Below are 21,876 nucleotides of genomic sequence, written 5' to 3' on the forward strand. Positions count from 1 at the left end.
ACTTAAAAGCAAAGTTTCAAAAAAAATTTAGACAAATGTACAGTCAAATGTTCCTCTGTGTTACTGATGCTTTTCTCATGTCATCTAGATTTCTCTTAAGTCCAAAATGAGCTCTGAATTTTCCAGAGTCACTCTGCCTAGAGTTGGGATTACTACAGGATTTTATTTTAAAGTTTCTGGCAAATATTCTCAGTCCACTTATTAATGTATAATTATGCAACAAATAAACATCTTTGATCTCTCTTAATTTTTTTTTTTTTTTTTTTTAATGTAAATGATTTTTTTTAGAAGTATGCCAACTGGAAGTCTGAGTTGCTTTGCTGGATAATTATTTCCCTACTTCTAAATCTATTCACATGTCATGAAATCAAGCACTCACCATCAAAAATTAAAAAAAATATCAACATTCCTGCAGCATTTCTATAGCAGTGGCTCTCAAACTCACATGTCCTAGGGCAAAAATTTAGATAGAGAAAACTTGATATTGTATTCTCTCTGTTGGCTTCAGTTTAATTTGTTTTCTCCTACCAAAGAGTAACCCTGAGGGGTTTCATGGGAAACCTGCTAACTGTGACAACTTTGTTTTAACAACTATCATTCTATGGGGATAAGATACAATGCAGATCAAAATATGCAGCTGATATTGCAACATCTAAATAACATGTGACATCAGGTTTAATTACCATAAATACTTGTAAACTGACAATACTCATGCTTTTGGACATAGCTTGCCAATTGGTGCCTAGCAATTAAGTAGAACATCTAATTAAATTTTAAGTGTCTATGAAAGGTAAATCCTTGAAAAGGAAATATTTTATCATGGTTGGCAAGGTGTGCACTCATTTCATTAACAGTGTGAGAAATGTGTTACTGACATTATATACAACTATAAGTCTTCATAACAGAGGTCAAAATCTGCTCAAAAACTACTTGCAGTTAGATGAACAAGACTGACAGTACTCAGCAGTCTGTCCTGCTATTGAGATTTGCAGCTATCTCAAAGTGACATGGGTTATGTTTATATATATAGGGCTTTAATGTACCCTCTAAAGGCACATAATGCATTTAATGGTCTAAAGTAAAAATAACTATACGTGCAGTGTTTGTCAGTGCACTTTTGCTTCGTATTCTGGACACATCTTTCTTGGAACTTTCAGTAAGGACTTCGTGCAATCATGGCAGAAAAAATAATTGTTCCTAAGTTCAAATCAAGCTCTGACCAAATGCTCTGGCCCTAACCTCCTCTGACCTTGGATAAAGTAACCTACCTTCCTATGACACCATTATAAATCCCGATGAATCTTATCAGAGGTGACATCTGATTACATCACATTTATCTGCTTTCAATGAACCTAGAAGACTTTATTAAAGAATAATAAGTGGACATCTCCTTCTGCAATATTTTTTAAATCAGTAATGGTAGAACTGGTTTATGGTGAATTAGAGTCTCTCTTGTTCAGTTCCTCATATCTTAAATGATTGAGTGGGTTAACTTCAAATAACTTTCTCTGAACAACATGCACTTTTAAAGGATCTGCCTTAAAATATATATTTTTTTTTAAATATGCAAGAAAAATTAAGAAGAGTTCCAGTGAGAGGGAATTGTAACCCTTTGTGAGAGCTATTCTAAGAAAAACAGGATGCACACTGCTGAGAAAATGTTTCAGATACTAAGCTGGGCCTGGTAAGTTGGCAGTCACTGCACCGTTGCAGCATACTTGTCCCTGGCAAGCGCTGTATCTATCAGCAATGCACAAGTGTAGTACTCATCCAAGTTGTGTGTATGAACCTGCTTTCAAGTCTCTCCACCTGGTAGAAAGCACTGCACAAAATTTAAAAGCTGCAGAATAAGGTCTACAGAGTCTCACGTGCTTAGTAACAGCTCTGCAGTGACACCCAGCGCTCTTGAGATGAGCCATAAGCAATTTATAATGGTTGTTACTTCATACTCCCAGGGGAACCCTGGCATCACTAATGTTGGTTACATACTAGGAAGCAGACAAAGAGAATTACAATAGTGTGTCCCATGAGAAATCTATATATTTGAGAGACTTTACATGAACAATGATAGTAAGAAACAAGTCTACAGAAGTTTAGGAAATAATTAGCACCATAACAGTTAGTAAAATACTAAACATTCACTACTTATCAATTATCAACAATGTAAGTTAGATTTGTTTATGCAACTTACCTCTTGAAATAATGATTTGACCTTTGTGTGATTTTTTTTTTTCCTTTCTTGCCTCTGACTATTTCAGAAAGACAATGACACTATTTAAATTTGAGGAAAAAATGCAGGAGGAAATTTGTGTGAATCGCAACAGAATGAAATAATCATGTAGATGCAACTGCAAGAAAAAAGCCTCTGATAATAAAATAAAAAAATTACAGAAGCAGTTGACTGTGGTTGACTCTCCACATCCGGTGAAATTGTGTCCTGCAGTAGGTCATCTTGTCTTAGACTCTGGGTACACCTGGGCTATAATTTAACCATGCAGTCAAAGGTGGTGTTATTCCCCAGCTAACATGGTTTCCTTCAGAAAGGATCTCACATGCAGCAGCTTGGACTGAATCCCAACAGAGTCCTGGTCTTGGGGAGCAGTGGACTGAGGTGCGCCTTTCATGCATGGTCTCTTACCTATCAGTTCCTGGGGTCTGAGATGACTGCTCTGTGTGTATACCATCTCCTAAACTCTCCCCTGATGATCCAGCAAGGCAATGGAATACTTGGGTTAAATGGACTTCTGGCTGAAATGACTATGGCAGTTGTATTCTTTTGATCTCCTGCAAACTCCACATTCACTTTAAGCTAGTTTGTAAAACGCAAGATTTAAACCTCCCAATTCTTGCCTGTATTTCGTTCCCTGTTGTCATTTATATAAATACAAAAGAGCAGAATGGTCAGATTTTCCACTGTGTTTTGACCAGGGATAAATAAATGTAACAAAGGGAAAAAATAGGGAAATAGGCACTTAAATCACACTATTTCTAAAATGCTTACTACAAATTTGTGCATTAATGAAGTCACAAGAACACTACAGGTAAAATACATGCTCTGATCACTCAGTTTCCCAGTGCTGACTTCCATATCTTCTGTAACATTTCATTTCAAAATGTTGGGCTGATACTTCATTAGAGAAAAAAAGTCTGCACATTCTTAGTTTAAGAAACTAACACTGATATCTGCTAATATAACTTGAGAAATTATAATAATATAACTAATAAAACTTCTCAATTTAGTAGTTTTGACATTTTGTAAATTGTGTGGATGCTCTGCTTTTCTTTTTTTCCTTTTTTATTTTAATTAAAATGTTGAAATTGATCATGGAAAATAGCAAAAACTGTAACCTACTTTCTTCTCAAAATGGTATAAGCCACCAGGGAGCACATGATTTAATGACAAGAAGATACATCTGATAAGATAATAATTCACTCTAGGAGAGATCTGGTTTGCAAATGCAGCTGTTCCAAAAATCTAAGCCCATAGGCAAGAAATTAAGTACGAGCTATATCCATAACGATTTAAATAAACTGGTGATAGACCCCAGAAAACTGCATCAGATAGAAAAGTATAGAATTGGACCTCCCTTTGAGATTGAAAAGAAAAAATATACTAAGAGATGGTAAGGATTCCCACAAACTATTGTTGCAAAGATTGAGTAAAAAATATTTCAGTAGAGTGTTCAACACAGCATCTTCCTTCGTTAGTGACTCACTTGAGAAAAATATCTATATAATGATGTTTATGAACATGATTGTTTTGTTCCCATATGTGACAAGTTCCATGGTTCCCTGAGTGCTTGGATGCCCATAGATAAGGCCATGTAGGAATGTTCTCAGCCTTCAGTTCTTATTTCAGAAGTCTAGCATTGCTTTTAAAACACAAGCCCACTCTTATTTTGGTGTGATTGCACTACCCTCATCTATCAGTATTGGCTAGTACTAGGAAAGTGACACCAGAACTCAAGATTAAGATAACTTGTTAGCAGCATAAAAATCTGACAAAAACCTCTGTATATTGTGATGTGCTTTGATCAGTACTATCTAGTCAGGTTCAACATCAGCAAAAATAACTGAATTCACTTATTTTTTAAGATCAGGCCTTTTTCATAGGAAAATGTGTACTCAGGTAAAATAGCAAAGAGGTATCACCCAGCAATTCTCTGTTATTACAGTCAATATTACTGCAAATCCATCTGTACAAGTAGACTCTAAAGCCCACATTTATCCCCACTGACATTTGCAAGTGTAGATAAGAAAACACCTGCATGGATCACTTAGCAGGATGAGTCTCACAGCAGGGAGAAAAAGCCAGTAAGAATGCATGTCTTCAGGACACTGCATGCTTTCTCTGTTGAAACATGCAAACTAAAAAGCATGAAATGATCTTGGCTGCTATATAGGACACAACTGTCTAAGTGAGTCCTTTACATTGGCCATGGTACCTTGCCATCAAGTTTTCAATATGCTAGGCAGATGATCCCTGATGATACTAGCCAGCCCCTATTATTTTCATCCAGCAAGGAGTCAGCAAAACAAAAGCAACACTCTGCTGCCTTCTGCTATTCAAATGTACTCCTAGGCTGGGAAATCTTGTATTAAATGAAAGGAGTATAGCTCTGCACTGAAAATTCTACACATTTATGTCTTTCACAGGCCTAGACTTATAGTACGAGCACTAGCAAAAGCTCTTAGTATTTCCAATGGTATTAGGCTGACCAAGCTCTTCTTGCACAGAACATGTGTAAGGAGACTAGCAATTAGTCTCCTCAACCAAAAAAATTAGAAAGGGAAATCTGGCAGATGTTGGCTACATCTCTATGGGAGATGCATAAGAGCAGCTGTTACAGTAGAGATTGTAGGGATTTCTTGTGAAAGTCGGTAGCAGATGTCACCATCTGCTTCTGCCCTTTCTATGAAATAGAGGCAAAAGACTGAAAGCTCATTAAAAAAAAAAAAAAAAAAAAAAGGTAACAACAAAAAGCAAACTCAAAAGATACCCAAGCTTATTTACAGTGAGTGGCAGATCCCCTTGCCCTCTCCCTCCCGGCAAAACTGTGATCCAGAAGCACAATTAAAGCAAAGAACACTCCCCATTCTCTTTAAATGATGATGTCTTTTCATTTTAATCTTATTACATGTACTTTGACAACCTTCAGCCTGCAATCTAACACCTAGCCATTTCCTCCCCAGCTGAAAGAGATCATAGAAATGAGCAGTCGTATCCTTTCCCTCTGGCTACACAGCAATGGCCTGATGACAACTGCTTTACCAGGGCTGGTATCAGACAAACAAAAACTCTCTACTGAATGATCTACACAATGATGTCGTGTGGAGGCAAAGTATTTATTACTTAGGGGGAAGAAAAAAAATACCACAAAACAAAACAAAACAAAAACAAACAAACAAAAAAACCCACCCAACCAACCACCATCACCAACAAAAACCAAACAACAAAATCAATCAAAGAAAACCAACCACCAACAAAAGCAAAAGCAAAACTTCTGTTGCATTGTGTCAGGAAACATGCTGTACATGTTTGTACATCTTGGCAGATAAAGATCAGCTGAGGCAAGGAATGAAGTGGTTAACCAAATCAGAAAGTTATTTCAGACATCCAAAGACACATCTTGTAAACCTGAGAAAACTTACACAGACTGAGGAGAAAAAAAAAGCAAGGGCTTGTCTGAGAAGAAACAAATGACACTGTCAACTAGTAGTTTGCTCTCTCACTAAGAAAAGAAGGTATTAGTGAGATCCAGAGCCCAACAAAAGAACAGGAATCTTTCCAAAGGTGTAAAAAAGCCTTGGATCAAGCCTCAGCTCTCCTGAAAACTAGACTTACTAATTGCCTCACTCTTCCCCTGTCAAAACCCTTATCTTACTGAATGGAAATACTTTTCCAATCTTGCTATAGGCCAGACATTTCCACACTGGTAATACTGGGAGCTACATTTAACCACCACCAGAAACTTACTTCTGGCCACCACCTGCCCTGTTTGGTATCCCATAATGTTGTCATTAGGGGAAAAAAAAAAAAAAATAAAGGAGAAAATGGAAAGAAAAAAATAGAAAAAAGGAAAAAAGAAAAAAAAGAAGCAGCATTCTGGGAAAGTTTTTTTAGGTTTTCATTTGTTTATTATTTTTTGGAAACAGAGGCCACCTTGTAGCTTACTTCCACTGTAGAGAGCATTTTGCTTTTCAAATCGTGTCATACTTAGACAATAAACTTCAGAACTGCAAGATCACATTCTCCTTTGGCTTTTTTATAAATCAGGGAACACTTGAGGTATACCTGGATAAAAAGTGATGAAAGTAACTGAAGAAACCAGCTTTAACAAGGTATACTGCTAATATAGATCTTTTCCCCAAAACAAGCAAATTATGCTTATCATAAATTACCAGACTATCACTAGAAGTAGTATGCCAGAGCCTCAGCTGGCATAAATCAATGTGACCCTATTCACTTCAGTGCAGCTGTGTTGATTTATGTGAGCTGCAAAGTACGTACTCGTTAAAAAGTGGCTATTCCTTCTTATAAAACTATAAAAGTGACTAAGAAATGAAAAGTATTAGGTATAATATAAAGAAAAAAGTAGAAAGAAAAGTACTACAGAAAGGCTCGAAGTAGATGTATATTTTATTAAGATTAGTCAAACATAACCACTCATATGAGATTTTAGATAATATTCTCTCTCACATACACATATCTCTTGAGTATCGACCTGAGTATTTGTGCAATTTAATAATGATGTACTATTGCCAAATTAAGATATAAGCCTCAGACAGTGGATTCAACCAACCTGGAATTTATCAGTGTGGTTTTTTTTTTTTTTTTTCTTAAGTCACTATGGCTGTCAGAACATTAAACATCAGACTTAAAAGCAAGCCCACACAGCAAACTTAAGCGTTCAGATTTACAGTATGGTGTCACATCTCAAGAACTGCTCCTGTTACGGTCTTTCTCTTACAGAGCAAGATAAAAGTAGAAAGTCAAATGAGTTTCTCAAGGCCAGCACTTCTCTCAGCCCTCGGTAATTTTGAGAAATAGGAAACCTCTCATATTAGACTTAAGCACTCTTTACCCTTATGAACTCTGTGTAGACTTCCCTATTATTATACAGGCTACATGAGATTAACTACTGGGGCTCTTTTCTGAGTTAAAACCAGGAAGGCTAAGGAGATGAATTGGTATTCTGAAATAAGAGGTGTATATTACTAAATTCCCTTCTCAGTGAAGCAGCTTTTGAGATTAGGCAGTTCTTATTTTCACTAGACTCATGTATCACTACCCTAGCAGTATAATATCTGAACACCATATGAAGAAAGATCATGAAGCAAACTGTTTACAATTGTGTGTTCAATTCAGCCTTGGTGACCAGCTGCTAACAGCCACTTGGCAGACAACTGCAGTTCATCATCCTTCACCATAAGCACTGGTAGTCCAAATACAAATACTTCTGTATTTGATCAGAGTCCACAATACAGACTGCCAGGTACCAGAAATGCATTCTGTTCATCCTTAGCATTGCCTTACAGTGCAACATATCTCATGCATCCCTGCCTACAAGAAATACTAGAATTTGTCTCTTCACAGCCTTTCTCTAGAAATACATTCACTGTAGAAAGCTTACAGAAATTTTCAGAAGTATGATTAACACTTCAGATACAGGGAAAAAACACGCACTCTCTGTCTGGACAGATCCACTCTGCACCTCAGTAAGTAGCGCTGCCACAGCCATTTGCTCTGCACTGATTCTGGGACATTATGTTTTGTATGGACAAGATGCACTTAGTATCATTATCAATGGGATGTTGTATTTGATCAATTCAGCATAACACTAAACCAGTTGGAATAACTATATAATCATATAATAGTTTGGGTTGGAATGGACCTTCAAAGGTCATCTAGTCTAACACCCCTGCAGTGAGCAGGAACATCTTCAATTAAATCAGGTTGATCAGAGCCCCATCCCAGCCTGTCCTTGAATGTCTCCAGGGATGGGGCATCTACCACCTCTCTGGGCATCCTGGGCGAGTGTTTTACTATCCTCATAATGAAAAAATTCTTCCTCATGCCTAAACTAAGTCTCCCCTCTTTTAGTTTAAAATCATTACACTTTGTACTGTCACAACAGGCCCTGCTAAAAAGTCTGTCCCGATCTTTCTTATAGGCCCCTTTTAAGTACTGAAAGGCCACAATAAGGTCTCCTCAGAGCCTTCTCTTCTCCGAGCTGAACAACCCCAACTCTCTCAGCCTGTCCTCATAGGAGAGGTGCTCCAGCCCTTCGATAATTTTTGTGGCCTCCTCTGGACCTGCCCCAACAGGACCATGTCTTTCCTATACTGAGGGCTCGGTATGCAAAGGAATAAAATATGTACTAGTTTATTCAGGTATTCACAATCTCTGAAATTAGTAGAATAAAATAAAAAGGCCAAACCATAAGGCATTTTAAAACTTCCATGTACGTTATCATCTCTGCATAGAAAATAGAATTCTTCTTTTCCTCCCAAAGCACTTTTGTACGCTTCAGAATCATTAGGAAAGAGCACAAGCCTATTGAGAAGCAGCACAAATGGTAAATGTTTTCCTATAATTTCCATCTAATCATGTTGGTCCTTAGTGTTACCAGAAATCATGCCAAGCTAATATTTGTCATTGAATATTTCCCCCATCCTTTATGTTGGTCAGAATGTTTTAATTGCATAACGATAACTGAGAGCAATTTGGACATCAGTTTACAATACAACAAGAGTATATCATGGCGAACTGTTTAAAAGAAAGTAAAGTATTAGATCTTCCAAAAAAAAATTATCTACTGAATCTGATTTGTTTTAATTTTGAGCTTGCACTGCTACCTGCTTCAGTGAAGCTATGCACCAACTTCTTCCACCAAGTATTAGACGCATCACTTACTGTAAATGCTGCCTGCCCATTGCACTATGAGGTTTTTCAGCTGTGACTCCTGAAGACTAAAATCAATATTTAAATCCCATTAACACTGACTCCTTTTTCCTCCTTTTTATTTTTTTTTCAAGCAGAGTTGCAATTATGAACTATTTTATATTTGTAAGAATGATTAAAATTATTATGTTTTTTGGTCAGGCTATAATTTATACAATTGCATTCCTGTAAAACTGTAATTTATTTTTTATTTAGAAACAGATCACAATAAAAGGCTTCTGCACTAAGAATCCAGTTTTCTGTGTTAACTTAAAGTTTAATTTTAGAGTGTTTTTTACAGTCACAGTAATTTAAGGGCACAGGAAAAGTGTGATTGTATAAGAGACTACTTTTAGTCAACCATAGACTCTTACTCAAACTAAATACCAGTATTAATTCTTCATAAAGTACTGGAAGAGGAAAAGGGATGATTAAGTGGAATTTAAGCTGCATTGATATTAAGGATTACATGGAGAGGCATTTTAAAACCATACATTAAAAGTCATCTTGTCAGAAGGCATGAGCCATAATCCACAAATTTTTCAAAATATACCAGGCTATACCACTCATTAGTCTCATGAATTTAGACAGTCTATTATTTCTGCCTCTTAATCTGACATTATACGCAAATAGAAATCTTGCATACAAGTCACACCTGAAACTGCATCTGTTATGCAGTTGCCCAACTAAATGTTTAGAGAATCTGCCTTTTTTGGTTTTGTGTTGTTTTTTGTTTGTTTGGTTGGTTTGTTGTTGTTGTTGTTTTTTACCATTTTAGCCTTAACTTACTTATTGTCAAGAGGGAAAGAAAACTAAGGTATATTGCAATGTTATTGCAGTCTCTTGTGAGAACTGATACACAAAATCAGATACACAAGTCTCCCTTTAGCATCAGGTGGCTACAAAATGGAACATGATGCTTGAAAGGGAAAGCTGCTCTTTGAGGACTCAGAGACTGCCAGAAAGGCTGCATTAAATGCCGTGAGCAGGCTACAAGTCATTACACTCTCCCTGCACAATTTTGGCAAGCTTAAATGAACCTGTGGATGCATTGTTTCATTTTTCTGGTCACATGTATGCAAATTTGGGAAGTTTCACATGGATTTCCTAACCTCTCCTGGGGCTTTCGTGATTGAAGAGGATGCCGTTCACTGCAAAGAGATTGTAGGCCTCTCTGAAGTTCACCACAATCCAGTAGGCATACAGTTTTGCTGCTCCTACAAAAATAATTTTAAAGCATTATGTATATCTCCTCTGCTTGTACATAGCTCAGACAGACACACATAAACATGTCTCACGTACACAAGGTGAAGTCCACATTTCAACAGTGAAGTGCATTTGATTCATACCCTGATATGTGTCACATTCCATATGGAAAAAATAACCAGCTCAATAAAAAAGCAGCTGAATGGGAAAATTCTCCTTTTCTGTGCAGCCTCCTAACTGCCCAGGAAATATTAGGGCACTTTCTCACTTGTTATCTTATGTGTACTCAAGCATAGCACTTTTTCTTTTACAATATAATTAACACAGGCAGAGTGTGTGAAATATGCCACTGTAGTGACCTCTGCTAATAAAAAAAAAACAAAAAACAACCACTTTGGAGGAATATAAGTGAAAATCTAGTGCCTTAGCACTCAAATCGATTTGAAATTTTATCACCAAAGTCCTCCATGCACATTGCTTTAATAAGTGTTTCAAATTTCTTATGAGTTCATGAAGGAAGAAGTGAGCTCTTGGGACTTTTTCATTTAGGCAAGAAAAAATATGAAACCTTATCACTTCAGTGGTATCTCACAACCCTTTGTGAAGGAAGAGCCACCCTTCCCCCACCCTCTCTACAAAAGCTCTTCACCTTTGAGCTGAATGAACACCATCTTGAGCAGTGAGATGCTAATTTCCAACCCCTGGGGCAATGGCAGCAAATACTTTTTTATATAGTAATTCATAAAGGTATGTCTCTCGACATGTCTAGTCACTTTAGCTCTATCGTCATTCTAATCTCACACCCAAATGACTTCAGCCCTGAGACATGATCATGGAGAACAGACACTACGCACACACATCAGCAATTCTCACCATAAGGCGATCTTGGGTAAAAAGGGGTGGTCTCCTTTTGTGGGATTTCTTGCACTTTTCCAAAAAGTTCACTGGTGGAGGCTTGGTAGAACTTCACAGAGTTGATAAGGCCACAGGTCTTAATAGCATCTAGGAGGCGTAAAGTGCCAACCCCATCAACATCAGCAGTATATTCTGCTAGGTCAAAAGAAATCTTGGGGAGAGAAAGAAATAAAACAACATCAGTTTTACTAGGAGAATCAGAAAATGCTGCAAACATGTACAACCAAAGTAATACATGACTTGTCACAGACTAGCTAGACACTTCCACACAGCATAGATGCTTAGTTTACGAAAGTACCCTCAAGGGATTTCTAAGAATAAACAAGTAGTTCCATAAATAGCAGAACCAAAAGACTGGTTGTTCACTGATCTCTCAGGATTATTTTCCCATGTGAAGTAAGGTGTAAGCCTCCCCACAGCAGGAGCAGTATCAGGGTCTCTCTCATCTCCACAGTTGCCAATTTTCACAATAATCACTTGGGCTTAATATCTTTAACACACTTGAATTTGGTTAAAGTTATCCAAAATATCTTAAAAAAAAAATAGGTTAGATGGACAGCATGAGTACATTAAAATTTCTTAAAAAAAACTCAAAGACTTTAAACACAGTCCAAAGTTTTGCATTTAAACATATATCAAAACAGAGAGAAGATTAGAATGACCTGCTCTCAAATGAGACTCCCAACCCCACCTGACTAAGGTGCATCAGAGATGTGGCTTCTGAAAAGAGGTTAGGAAGATGATGACGTGGGAGAGCAAAGGGTGGAGGTATCTAAAATAAACCAGCCATCTACTACAACTGACATATCTGTCAAAGTATGAAGATAAAGTCATTGGTGCTGCTGGGCCAAGACTCCTCTTTCTCTCCCTGGTCCAGTAGTTCTCAGTTATCTTTATGATGAACTTGATTGTGATAGGCCACAAGACATGCTTGAGTATAAGCTTTCAGAGTGTATAAAAAAAAAAATAATTCTATTCCTTGCAGTTGCAGAGGAAAAATATAAACTGTGAAAAGTAAACTGGAGGTAAGAGATGTGTTGTGACCATCCCAGTCTGTTAGGAGGAAAATAAGGGCCCAGAAAGGAGTTCACTCTGCTTGCTTGATGGATATGGACTGGTTGTTTGGATGTGTCGACAGAGGTCCTGGAGTATGAGGAACTTTCTCCCACCAATCCCCATCACAGAGACAATCTTGCTTGCTGTCTTCCATCCTTCTCCATCCTCTCTTCAACCCAGGGTTTTGCTTCTGTATGTCAGGTTGTTTTTTTTTTAAATTTTTCCTGTCAACATCCTCAAAAAGGAAATTAGAATGGATCTTTAGAGCAGCTTCCTTCATCACCCTGAGGCAAGGAAGAATTACTCTACCAATGTTCCCTCTGACTGATGATCAACTTTCAGGAACAAGCACTAGAGTGATGGCAATGCTACAATCTTTCTATATGATCTAGGCTTGAGGTGAGTGAGACGCTACCAAAGTCAGATGGTACAAATCTATGAACCCCCCTTCATTAGTATTCAGTGATAGGGTGACTAGTAACAGAGTGGAGAGTAAATGACCATAGCTGGATAAGCTGAGTTGTCACAGCAAAATCAGTGGGAAACCTGTCACCAGGTGTTTTTTCAGGCTCTCTGCAGATTCAGACAGATAGCCCTGTATTCATTTCTCCTGTTAAGCCACTTTCTCTATTCAGTAATCACTAGAGGTTTAAGGCTTATTTACACAGCAGATGAAAAAAAAATAATTAGATTAATTTGAATTTGCACTTGTGGTTAATTCAAAACAGGTATGAAATAATCTAAGTTGTGTTACTGTGCTCCAAAAGAAAAATGTTCTCACATAGTTTTGACCTGAAATAGCTAATGGTATGAACAAAAACAAACTTCACTTTTTAAGGGATTTTTTAACCAAAATGGAAAAAAAAAAAAAAACAGATACTTTGGCTTGTTAACCTGGTATGACCCAGCTGAAATTGAGCACTGATCTACTGAGAAGTGATGAGCATTTTTTTGTTTTAATCCATTTGACACAAAGGTGACAGCCACTTAAGGTCTCTCAGCTTTTCTGTGAGAGTAACTCTTGGGAAACCATCTTAATGAATAGGTGATACAGTCAATAATGCACTAATGGACATAAATTAGTATATTTGCCATATGGCTACCATCTTCACATATTCACAGTAACATCCTAGCTCTCTAACTAAAGGGAAAACACTTACTAATTGTAGCAGAACAAGGAATTTACCTGTATTAAAGTATTTTTGCTAACAAATAACTTGTTAAAAACATCACCCCAAAATGCAAATCTTTGCTTACATGTTCTACTACAAGGGCAAATGGCACATGTAACTGAGGTGGTCTCAAATCAGAGATCCCATATTATGAAACCTCTTAAACAGAGTGAGCAATAAGCCTGTGGCAGCAGTGCTGGGGTTTGCTCTCCTTTGCTATGTGAAGACCAGTTTCACAAGTTATGCTTTTCCCTATTGCGTTACAAATGACCTCAATCTTCACCTAGAAAAATCACTCCCTGGGGTGTGAGGTAATTCTGCCTCCATGCTGGCTGGGTCCGAGTGTCCCTGAGCAGAAACTGCCAGCTTTGTGCCTGTTTGGTGGTTTTGTAATGCGGACTATTGCTCACCAGGGACAGGACTCAGACTGCTAAACTCACTTCATTTTTGAGTGTATGTTAGACTAGAATGGCCTTCACGAAAACAAAAAATGATTTTATCCGCAAAAACCTTCAACACCAAAAACACAGGACTGTTAAGACAATCTGTGCAGTTTAGGGGACAGTAACATGTCAAACACAGATAAAAGCACACTGGATTTTAATTTGATTCTAGTTCAAAGTTAACAACATAAAGGAGTTTGATAAAATACTGGATTGATTAAGTAGTTACAAATGAAGCAGGACAGAGTAGAAAAAACTGCCAAGTTATCCCTTACCACATTATTTCCCTCTCCCTATACTTGGGATTTTGTGCAAGATTGGCATGAAGACTGAAGAGAAAAACAAAAAATAATAATGCGTGGACATCATTAAGAGGGATGTGCAGGAGAGAACTGACATGCCTGCAGAACACAAAAAAAGACCAGGGTCTGAGTTATAAAAAACAGCTATAGAATCAGATTCAATAAATGCTAGTCCCAGTGGGACTACTTGAACAGGTAAAAATTTCATGGAAATGACCATAAAGGCAGGTGTAGGAAGGCTGAAAACAAGTCACACTTTCTGAATGATTAAACATTTATCCAATGGAAAAAAAAAGCTTAGGTAATATCAACATATGAGAGCTTTCATACAGCCTAATTTATGACAACTATCTTAAATGCGTGAATTAGGAAGCTCATATCCCTGTACACCAATAAAGACAGTGGTAAGAACAGAAAGCTTAGAGGAGATGGCCTTGATTGTGCTTTGTAGAAACTATATACACTAGTTTTTTAACTTAGTTACCTAAGATAGATGCTCCATTCTAACCTCAAAAATCCCAAACTACCAGTTACTGTCAACTGCATAAAGCAAGATATACAACTAACAACTTTTTTTTAAGACACCACCAGGAGTTTTTGTAATGACTGGAGTAGGGAAAAGAAGCTTCTTTGCCTGGTAGAAACTTTAAACTTGAAAGTTTTCTCAAAGTGTATTGAAGGCATGGACCCAATACTTCTTTACTGTTTTTGGACAGACTTTGTGACAAAGGGAAAGCATGACATACCAACAAAGCAGACATTGTGTACTTGGAATATGCTATTCTGAGCACCCTGGCACTCCCTTCCCATGTACAATGGGGACAGCACACTTTTGGACTTGACATAGTTGATCTCTGGAGATACTGTGAATGCGCATGTTTAACGTGTCTATTTATTCCATTCAACAAGTAATGACAGCAGTGTATTGTTAGCAATGGACTGAACAACATGGAGACACATGAATCCTTGGTTAAATGTACTTAAGTTCCAGGTTTTCATCCCTGAAGACCTTGCAGAGTTGCCTTAAAGAATACTAAAAAGGAATCCTTAGGTACATGGGACTTTTATATGCTGAAAATATTAATGGCTGGATTAATCCCCAATATAGTATATTGCAAATATATTCTTGGGCAAGTACAGATTTCCACAGCAAGGCTTACCCAAAAGATGATAAAACTTTCTTGACAAAAGCATGATTTTACCAGTAGTGTCCTGCAATTCCAGGAATGTTACAACATGAATATACTGAAATATGTTATGTCTATTCTTTCACGTGGTTCCAAGAATGACAACAAGTTTTGTGATTTCTACTTTTTGAATTTGAACTCTTACCTCCCTATTTCTTTCTTTCTTTACAGTTGCCAGATTCAATCTCTACAAGAGATTTGAATTTAACAAAGCAATGTTTTAAATATGATGTTTCCTAACTGATCATTCAAAACCAAGCTTAGCAAGGTCTTTAACAGGATTTAAAAGCTTACTGAAAACTATCTAAATGAAAACATATGGGTCTTACCCTCCACAAGAACACATTCTTATCATGTCTGTGAGTACTATATACAAGCTTACTGACTTAATAGTACTTGTTTCTGACCAATGCATTGTCAACAGTGGTGATATTCTGGAAATACATATCAATTTAGCACACACATAGGGTTGGCTTTGTGAGATACTTCTCTGTTTCATCATTTAGAACAATCCAACAGATGGACTGCAATCACATTAACTATTACCTTTCAATCAAAAATAACGTGCTGGCAGAATATGCTTCAATGCTCTACTGAAGGAATATAAATAATGATTTGAAATTTCATCTCCTTCTTACAGCCTTCTCAGTTTTGGAAGGAAGATGGGATTTCTGGAAGGTTGATGTTATAAGAGCGAAGCTTATGTGAAGCCCCAGGAGGAAATAGGATAATATAAAAGAAAACTGTTATTCTTTCTCCGTAAAAGTAAAGGTGGCTAACCTAACTGTAACATTTAAATAAGCATCTTTGCTCTATTGAAAAAAGCCACAGTAGATTCTTTAGATTTATCAGAGTACAAGATATGTATCACGTCTCTAAGTATTGAGAACGGTTTACACCTAAGAAGACAATCAAGTGGAAAATCTGCTCAGAAATGTTTCAAATCTCACAAGTTTCACAGTGGTTGCTTTTTTGTATTCTTTAAAATCAATTATGTTTGCTTTGAATATTCAATGTGCCTTCATCTGCCAATAAAAACCACTGGGATCACTTATATCATCTCAGTAAACAAACTACTCAACCCCTAGGAACAGGCATTTAAAGCATAACATTCCAGTTGCTAAATCTAATACAGACTATGGGCCAAACATTCCTATAAAGTCCTAACACACTGGGGGAAAAATCCTAGAGATTTTAGCAAATACAAGGAATTTAGAGGTGTAGTGAGTTATCAAGGGGACAGATAAGAACCTAAATATCTACAAAAAAGTCAGGTAACCTTCTAGGATAATATGATGATTCCTCTTCCCCTCAATTCCTTAACTTGTAACAAACTATTAACTCATTGCTCTCACCCAATAAAAGAAGAAACTGAAAAACACCAAAATCCCCCAAACAACAAATTTTTTTTTTGTTGTATAGAAAAGTAATCAATGCAATACCTCTGAACTGTTTATTATTCAACAACACTCTTGATATCTTAAAGCCCTATTCAACTTCTTAGCTGAATAGAAATTGAGTGAAAAAATAACATCCAGAATTTTGGAAAAAAAGGAACATGCTTTTTGTAGATTTATCTTCTTTTCTATTTCTCTCCCTGTTCTCTCATTAATAATACAGAAGAAATAAAGTAACCTGTATAAAATTAGAGTAATTTGACAACATAACTAAAAGTAGAGAATTAGCAAGAGAAAGTTTTGTAAGTGGAAGCAGAAGTCAACGCTTTTTCCTACAATTCATGTTAACCCAAGACATTCATACTACTGCTGTAGCAAGAGAGCTTGTATAAAGGATGCAAAGGAATAAGTAGTGCAGCTGATAAAAGACCTGCTTCTCTGCCAGTGCTTATGGAGAGGTCCCAGTGGTTGAATTCCACTTCAGCTTTATCACACTCTGGACTGCAGACTGAGTGACCAGAGAGACTTCTTGAAGTGGTTAGAAATTTGGTTTTGACATCAGTGGACCAGTATTTCACCTTCACCACTGAGTGAGAAGATCCAAACCAAAGTGCAAAAATAAGCTATTGGCTGTTTAGTGACTTTAAATGATCCTTCATGATATCCACGTTCTATGACCTGCCAGAAACCACAACAGACTCTGCTTCAGGGACCAGTTCAGTCTTATACAAGTAACTCCAAAGTGCTTTTCATTACACAGAAAAAAGAAGAGCTTGAATGTAAGATTGCTCATTGCCCCAAACACATACACATGCCTTTGCACCCTCAAAATGAGCACAAATGAGAGCTGAAGCAGAGCTGGCTTTATTCATGGCTCCCCGTTGTTCATTTCTTCAAGTATATCAAGCTCTGGGAAAATCATGTGGGAAAAAATGGGTGGGATGAAGCAGAAGTCTCACAAAAAATGTAAAATTTTAAGTTTGAAAAAAAATAGGATAACAAGAAGAGCAAAAACCTGCAGCAAATCTGGCGAAGGTTCTAGAGCACAAGTGTTATGAGGAGAGGCTGAGGGAAGCTGGGCTGTTTTGCCTGAAGGAGGCCGAGGGGAGACCTTGCTTTCTACAGCGATCTGAAAAGAAGCTGTAGCGTGGAGGGTTTTGGTATCTTCTCCCAAGTAGCAAATTATCGGATGAGAGGAGATAGCCTCAAGTTGCATCAGGAGAGGCTTAGACTGGATGATTTGAAAAAAACTTCTTTACAGAAAGGGTTGCCAGGCATTGAACAGGCTGCCCATGGAAGTAGTTGAGTCACCATCTCTGGAGGTATGTAAAAGACATGTAGTTGAGGCTCTTGGGGACATGGTTTAGAGATGGTCTTGGCAGACCTAGGTTAACATTTGGACTCAATGATCTTAAGGGTCTTTTCAAAACAAAATGATTCTATATCTCCAAAGGTCAGGTGCTGTAGAACCCAGAAGCAACTACTGCCTTTCACCTCCATGAGCTCTAAATGTTCCTGCACAGTGAAATTATACTGGTTTTGCCCACACAAGATGCAATAGGAGTGCTGCTAGACTGCCTGAAGTCCCCAGCCATCTTGAAGCTGAACTACTCTGCAGCAGAGCCTTTCTTAGTGGCAGCAACTCTCTTTGTGTAGCTGAAATACTCAAGGATTAGGGGTAAGCAGCTCCTAACATACTCCACAGTGTATATCCTTATGGTAACTTTTGATGGTTTGGCTTGAGTAAGTTTTTCTTGTAACTCCCAATTAATTTCAAATTCTCAATGCAAACTCTCTGAACTAATATTTAAAGAGAAATAGCTTGGCATTATTAAAACAGGTTTCTTTTTTCCATTTTATAAGTAAAAACTACTAGAAGTACTTGATTTTTGCTGGGGAAAAAAGAGAAAGATAAAATTCAATACAAAGTAGAAAATAAGCATGGAGAAATACTCGCTCAGTAGTTGAGGTTTTATATTTATCAGACTAGTAGGGATTGATAGCTGGATTCATTGTTTAGTTTCTTTAACATGCAGCTCCTCAGAATTCCCTGGTAAACTGCAGGTGCAGTCATAAATCCAGCTCACGAGGTCATCACATTCACCTTTGCCTTCAAAGCAGCCCACTGGTAGACGCCTGACCAGTTACAAGGTATAGAAGAACCACCATCATTTTTAAAATTTTGATACCACAATCCTTAAATTGTAATATCCATTCCCTTTGAGTCCATTTGAATAAAATAAAATCTCCTACACCCCATACAATTGTCTTGGTTACTGACTATTGACTGAAAGGTCTGTTATGGAATAGATCTCCAAATAGAGATGATTTATAAATTGTTTATTCTTCTGCTTATTGTCTGAAGAATTTAGTGTATTAATTTAACACAATTGCTTAAAAGAGATTTGCCCAGAGACAGGTCAAAAGGCAATGGACACAAGTTGAAACATGTAAAACTACACTTTTATATTAGGAAAAAAAAGTTCACAACATGGGTAGTCTAACAATGAAACAGGTTGCGCAGAGATGCTGTGCCATCTCCACCCTTGGAGATACTCAAAACTCAACCAGACATAGCCCTGAGTCGCCTGCTGTAAGCTGGCTCTGTTTTATGGAAAGAGTTGGTCCAGATGACATTCAGAGATTACTCCCGAACTAAATTATTGCACAATTTTAAAAAGACAGGGAGATGGGATTACAGCAGTGTGTATTTGGACACATAGCACCATCCAATGAGTAGAAAGTGGATGTACAGTGTGCAAGAACGAGGCCTGATCTCGTAGAAAATCAGTGACTTTTACTGGGGGAGTGGAGAGTTGTTCATGGCAACTTTTTGGAGGCATGTAGGCTAACTTGTTATTCATCATATCTCCTCCAAAAAAAGAGCTTGAGATAGAGGAATGCTCAGATCTGAGAGTAAAAAAAACACCAAAGTGGAGGAGGAAAAGCAGAAGGGATATCACAGAACGTGAGACTCAGTATGGCCATAAACCTTTGTCACAAAAATGTAACCTCACCATTAGTTTTGCTTATCTTCTCATCCATTTGTTATTAATTTGATGGAACTAGGGAGTTGTCAGGGTTATATGATGCAAGGGATTTATCTTGCAGAACAATCTCCATCCCACTGTTCAAAGTCTTTAGTTTCAAATTACAGAGATTAGAAAAGAAGCTTTTAGAAAAGAAGCACTAATTCTTTATTCCTTTTCAGTGCAATTTTGTTCAGGGATAGTTTCAACAATATATATCTTTACCCAACTTTTTAAGCCCAAGGCACATGCAGCAAAGTCAGGATGGGCTACGATGTTTCTAATTTTGTAGCTTCAGTGGCTAGTGACACCATAATACCTTAAAAGTCTCCTACATGCTGAAGTCCAGCTGTGCCAGAAGCTTTAAAAGCTATTTAGTAGAAAGACAAAAAGGGGCAACTTGCAGAGTCACTAGAGAACATTCAAAAGGAGATGTAAAAAGATAGCCAATTCATTTTGCTTTATGTGTACCAGGGGAATAGAGAGCTATGAATAAAATGCATGCAGGGAATGCAGTCACTTTGGAAGAAATAGCAGCATTTTTATTCACTTTTGCATCAGAAGAAATTAATTTAAAAATACAGGTTATTTAAAATTCTAACGTGACAACTAGGTTACTATATATGTATTTATATGTATATTTTTTTTTTTACTTCCAGTGCCTTTTAAAAAAGTTTCACCCATGCTTCCTTAATGCTTTCAGAACACGTAGAAAGATACTTTGACAAAAAAATCCCATATTTTCAACACTTTATGATTTTGATAGACTTTCAATGGATGGCAAGACATATATTGAATTAAAGCAATAATCTACTGTTGCACAGCTTTACTGACAACAAATAGTATCTGCTCTCTTTTCCTTCCTATCCAACAGGACTGCAAAACACGACTTAGCACAACGGACCCTCCCAAACGTTGATACAACTCTTATGTTGCCTAGAAGCTAGAATTACCCCAGTGCTTTGCAAATTACTACCTTGTCTGACTCTTGTAACTCCTACTGATGCATAAGGTAAAAACTCCCTAGGTTTATGTGCCCTGCCAGAAGTCTCGCTTTTTCAGCCAAAGCAAAATCATATATTTTCATCATTTATTATTTGTCACTTAAGATTACATTCCAGACTGCAATTCCTTGTGCCAAATGACATTGTTTTAGAAAGCTTAGAAGCAGTTCAAACACCTGTTTCTCAGGTACTTCTGAAGTACCAAAAATGCTCCTCCCTCTGTGAGGAAATAAACTTACAATAATACTTCATATAAGGATTTTTGGCAGATTTGAATACGGATCTTTTTTCATTATAAGGGCATTTAAGCTGGAAATAAGATGCACTGAACAAATGCAGAACATCTGTAAAATAATTTCTTAAATTTTTCAAATTAAAGTAGAAATTTAAACCTTGCTATTAAATTGTTGGGGTTTTTTTTTAACAAAAAATATTTGGTTTGTTACTTTGCCTTCCCTTCCCTGCACATTAGCTACTGATAATTGTATGACCAGTTCTTCAAGTTATATTTTCATTATTTTGGGTTTGGCTTTCTGTGCTATATTAACACAGTAACTGATGTTGCACAGATGTCATGATAAATAGATGAGAAAAAACACTGACTGCTGAGTAAGTCCTATAAGTCATTGCAACCAAGCTGGGCACACTCTGAATGAAGCATCTGTAGAGATATCACACTTACTTCATAAAAAAAAAACCTCACAACATTTTCTTTAGTGTTTAACAAAAGCTTTTACCTCTCACTGTACGGAAATCTCTAATTTTTCATCGTCTAAAATTAAAAGCGATTTCCCCTCCTCCCAACAACAGGAATTAATTGCTATGCCCTTCCTCGCAGCTGAAAGAGTTTCTAAACTTCACAGGGATATTACAAGAAAAAAAAAAAATTAAAGTGAATGTATCACTTATTAATGAGACCATAAACTCAATTAGACAGATTGTCCATAAATATGCCTGACTCGGCCACTCAATTTGAAAACTAAAGGTACAGACACAGCCAAGTCACTGCAAGAAAGCAGGTTAGTATTTCTCTGTGGAGTTGAGGTAACTCTATCTGGCAGCACTCTTAAACCGCAGTAAATGCAAGATAAAGCAATTTATCTTAGCTCTCTTTTGCTGTCAGCTACTCTAAAATCAAAGCACTTCACTCATCACAGCCTTAGAGTGGACAGGCACCTCAGCTCTGACCACACATTGCAGCTTATTAAAGTGTGGTGCTTC

The 21,876-nt window shown here is 37.2% G+C and overlaps 1 protein-coding gene across 5 annotated transcripts in view; it reads right to left on the reverse strand.

Moving 5' to 3' along the window:
• The window catches only part of GMDS (GDP-mannose 4,6-dehydratase), a 419,817-nt gene that overhangs the window by 244,718 nt on the left and 153,223 nt on the right, over positions 1-21,876 (reverse strand). For all 5 annotated transcript variants that reach the window (XM_065052533.1, XM_065052536.1, XM_065052532.1 and 2 more), the window contains 2 exons: positions 11,024-11,216; positions 10,057-10,161 (listed from right to left, as the gene is read on the reverse strand). In XM_065052533.1, coding sequence (XP_064908605.1) covers positions 10,057-10,161; positions 11,024-11,216 — 298 coding nt within the window. The remainder of the gene's footprint in view (positions 1-10,056; positions 10,162-11,023; positions 11,217-21,876) is intronic.

Source organism: Columba livia, chromosome 2, assembly GCF_036013475.1.
Source record: "Columba livia isolate bColLiv1 breed racing homer chromosome 2, bColLiv1.pat.W.v2, whole genome shotgun sequence".
NCBI classification, from domain to species: Eukaryota; Metazoa; Chordata; class Aves; order Columbiformes; family Columbidae; genus Columba; species Columba livia.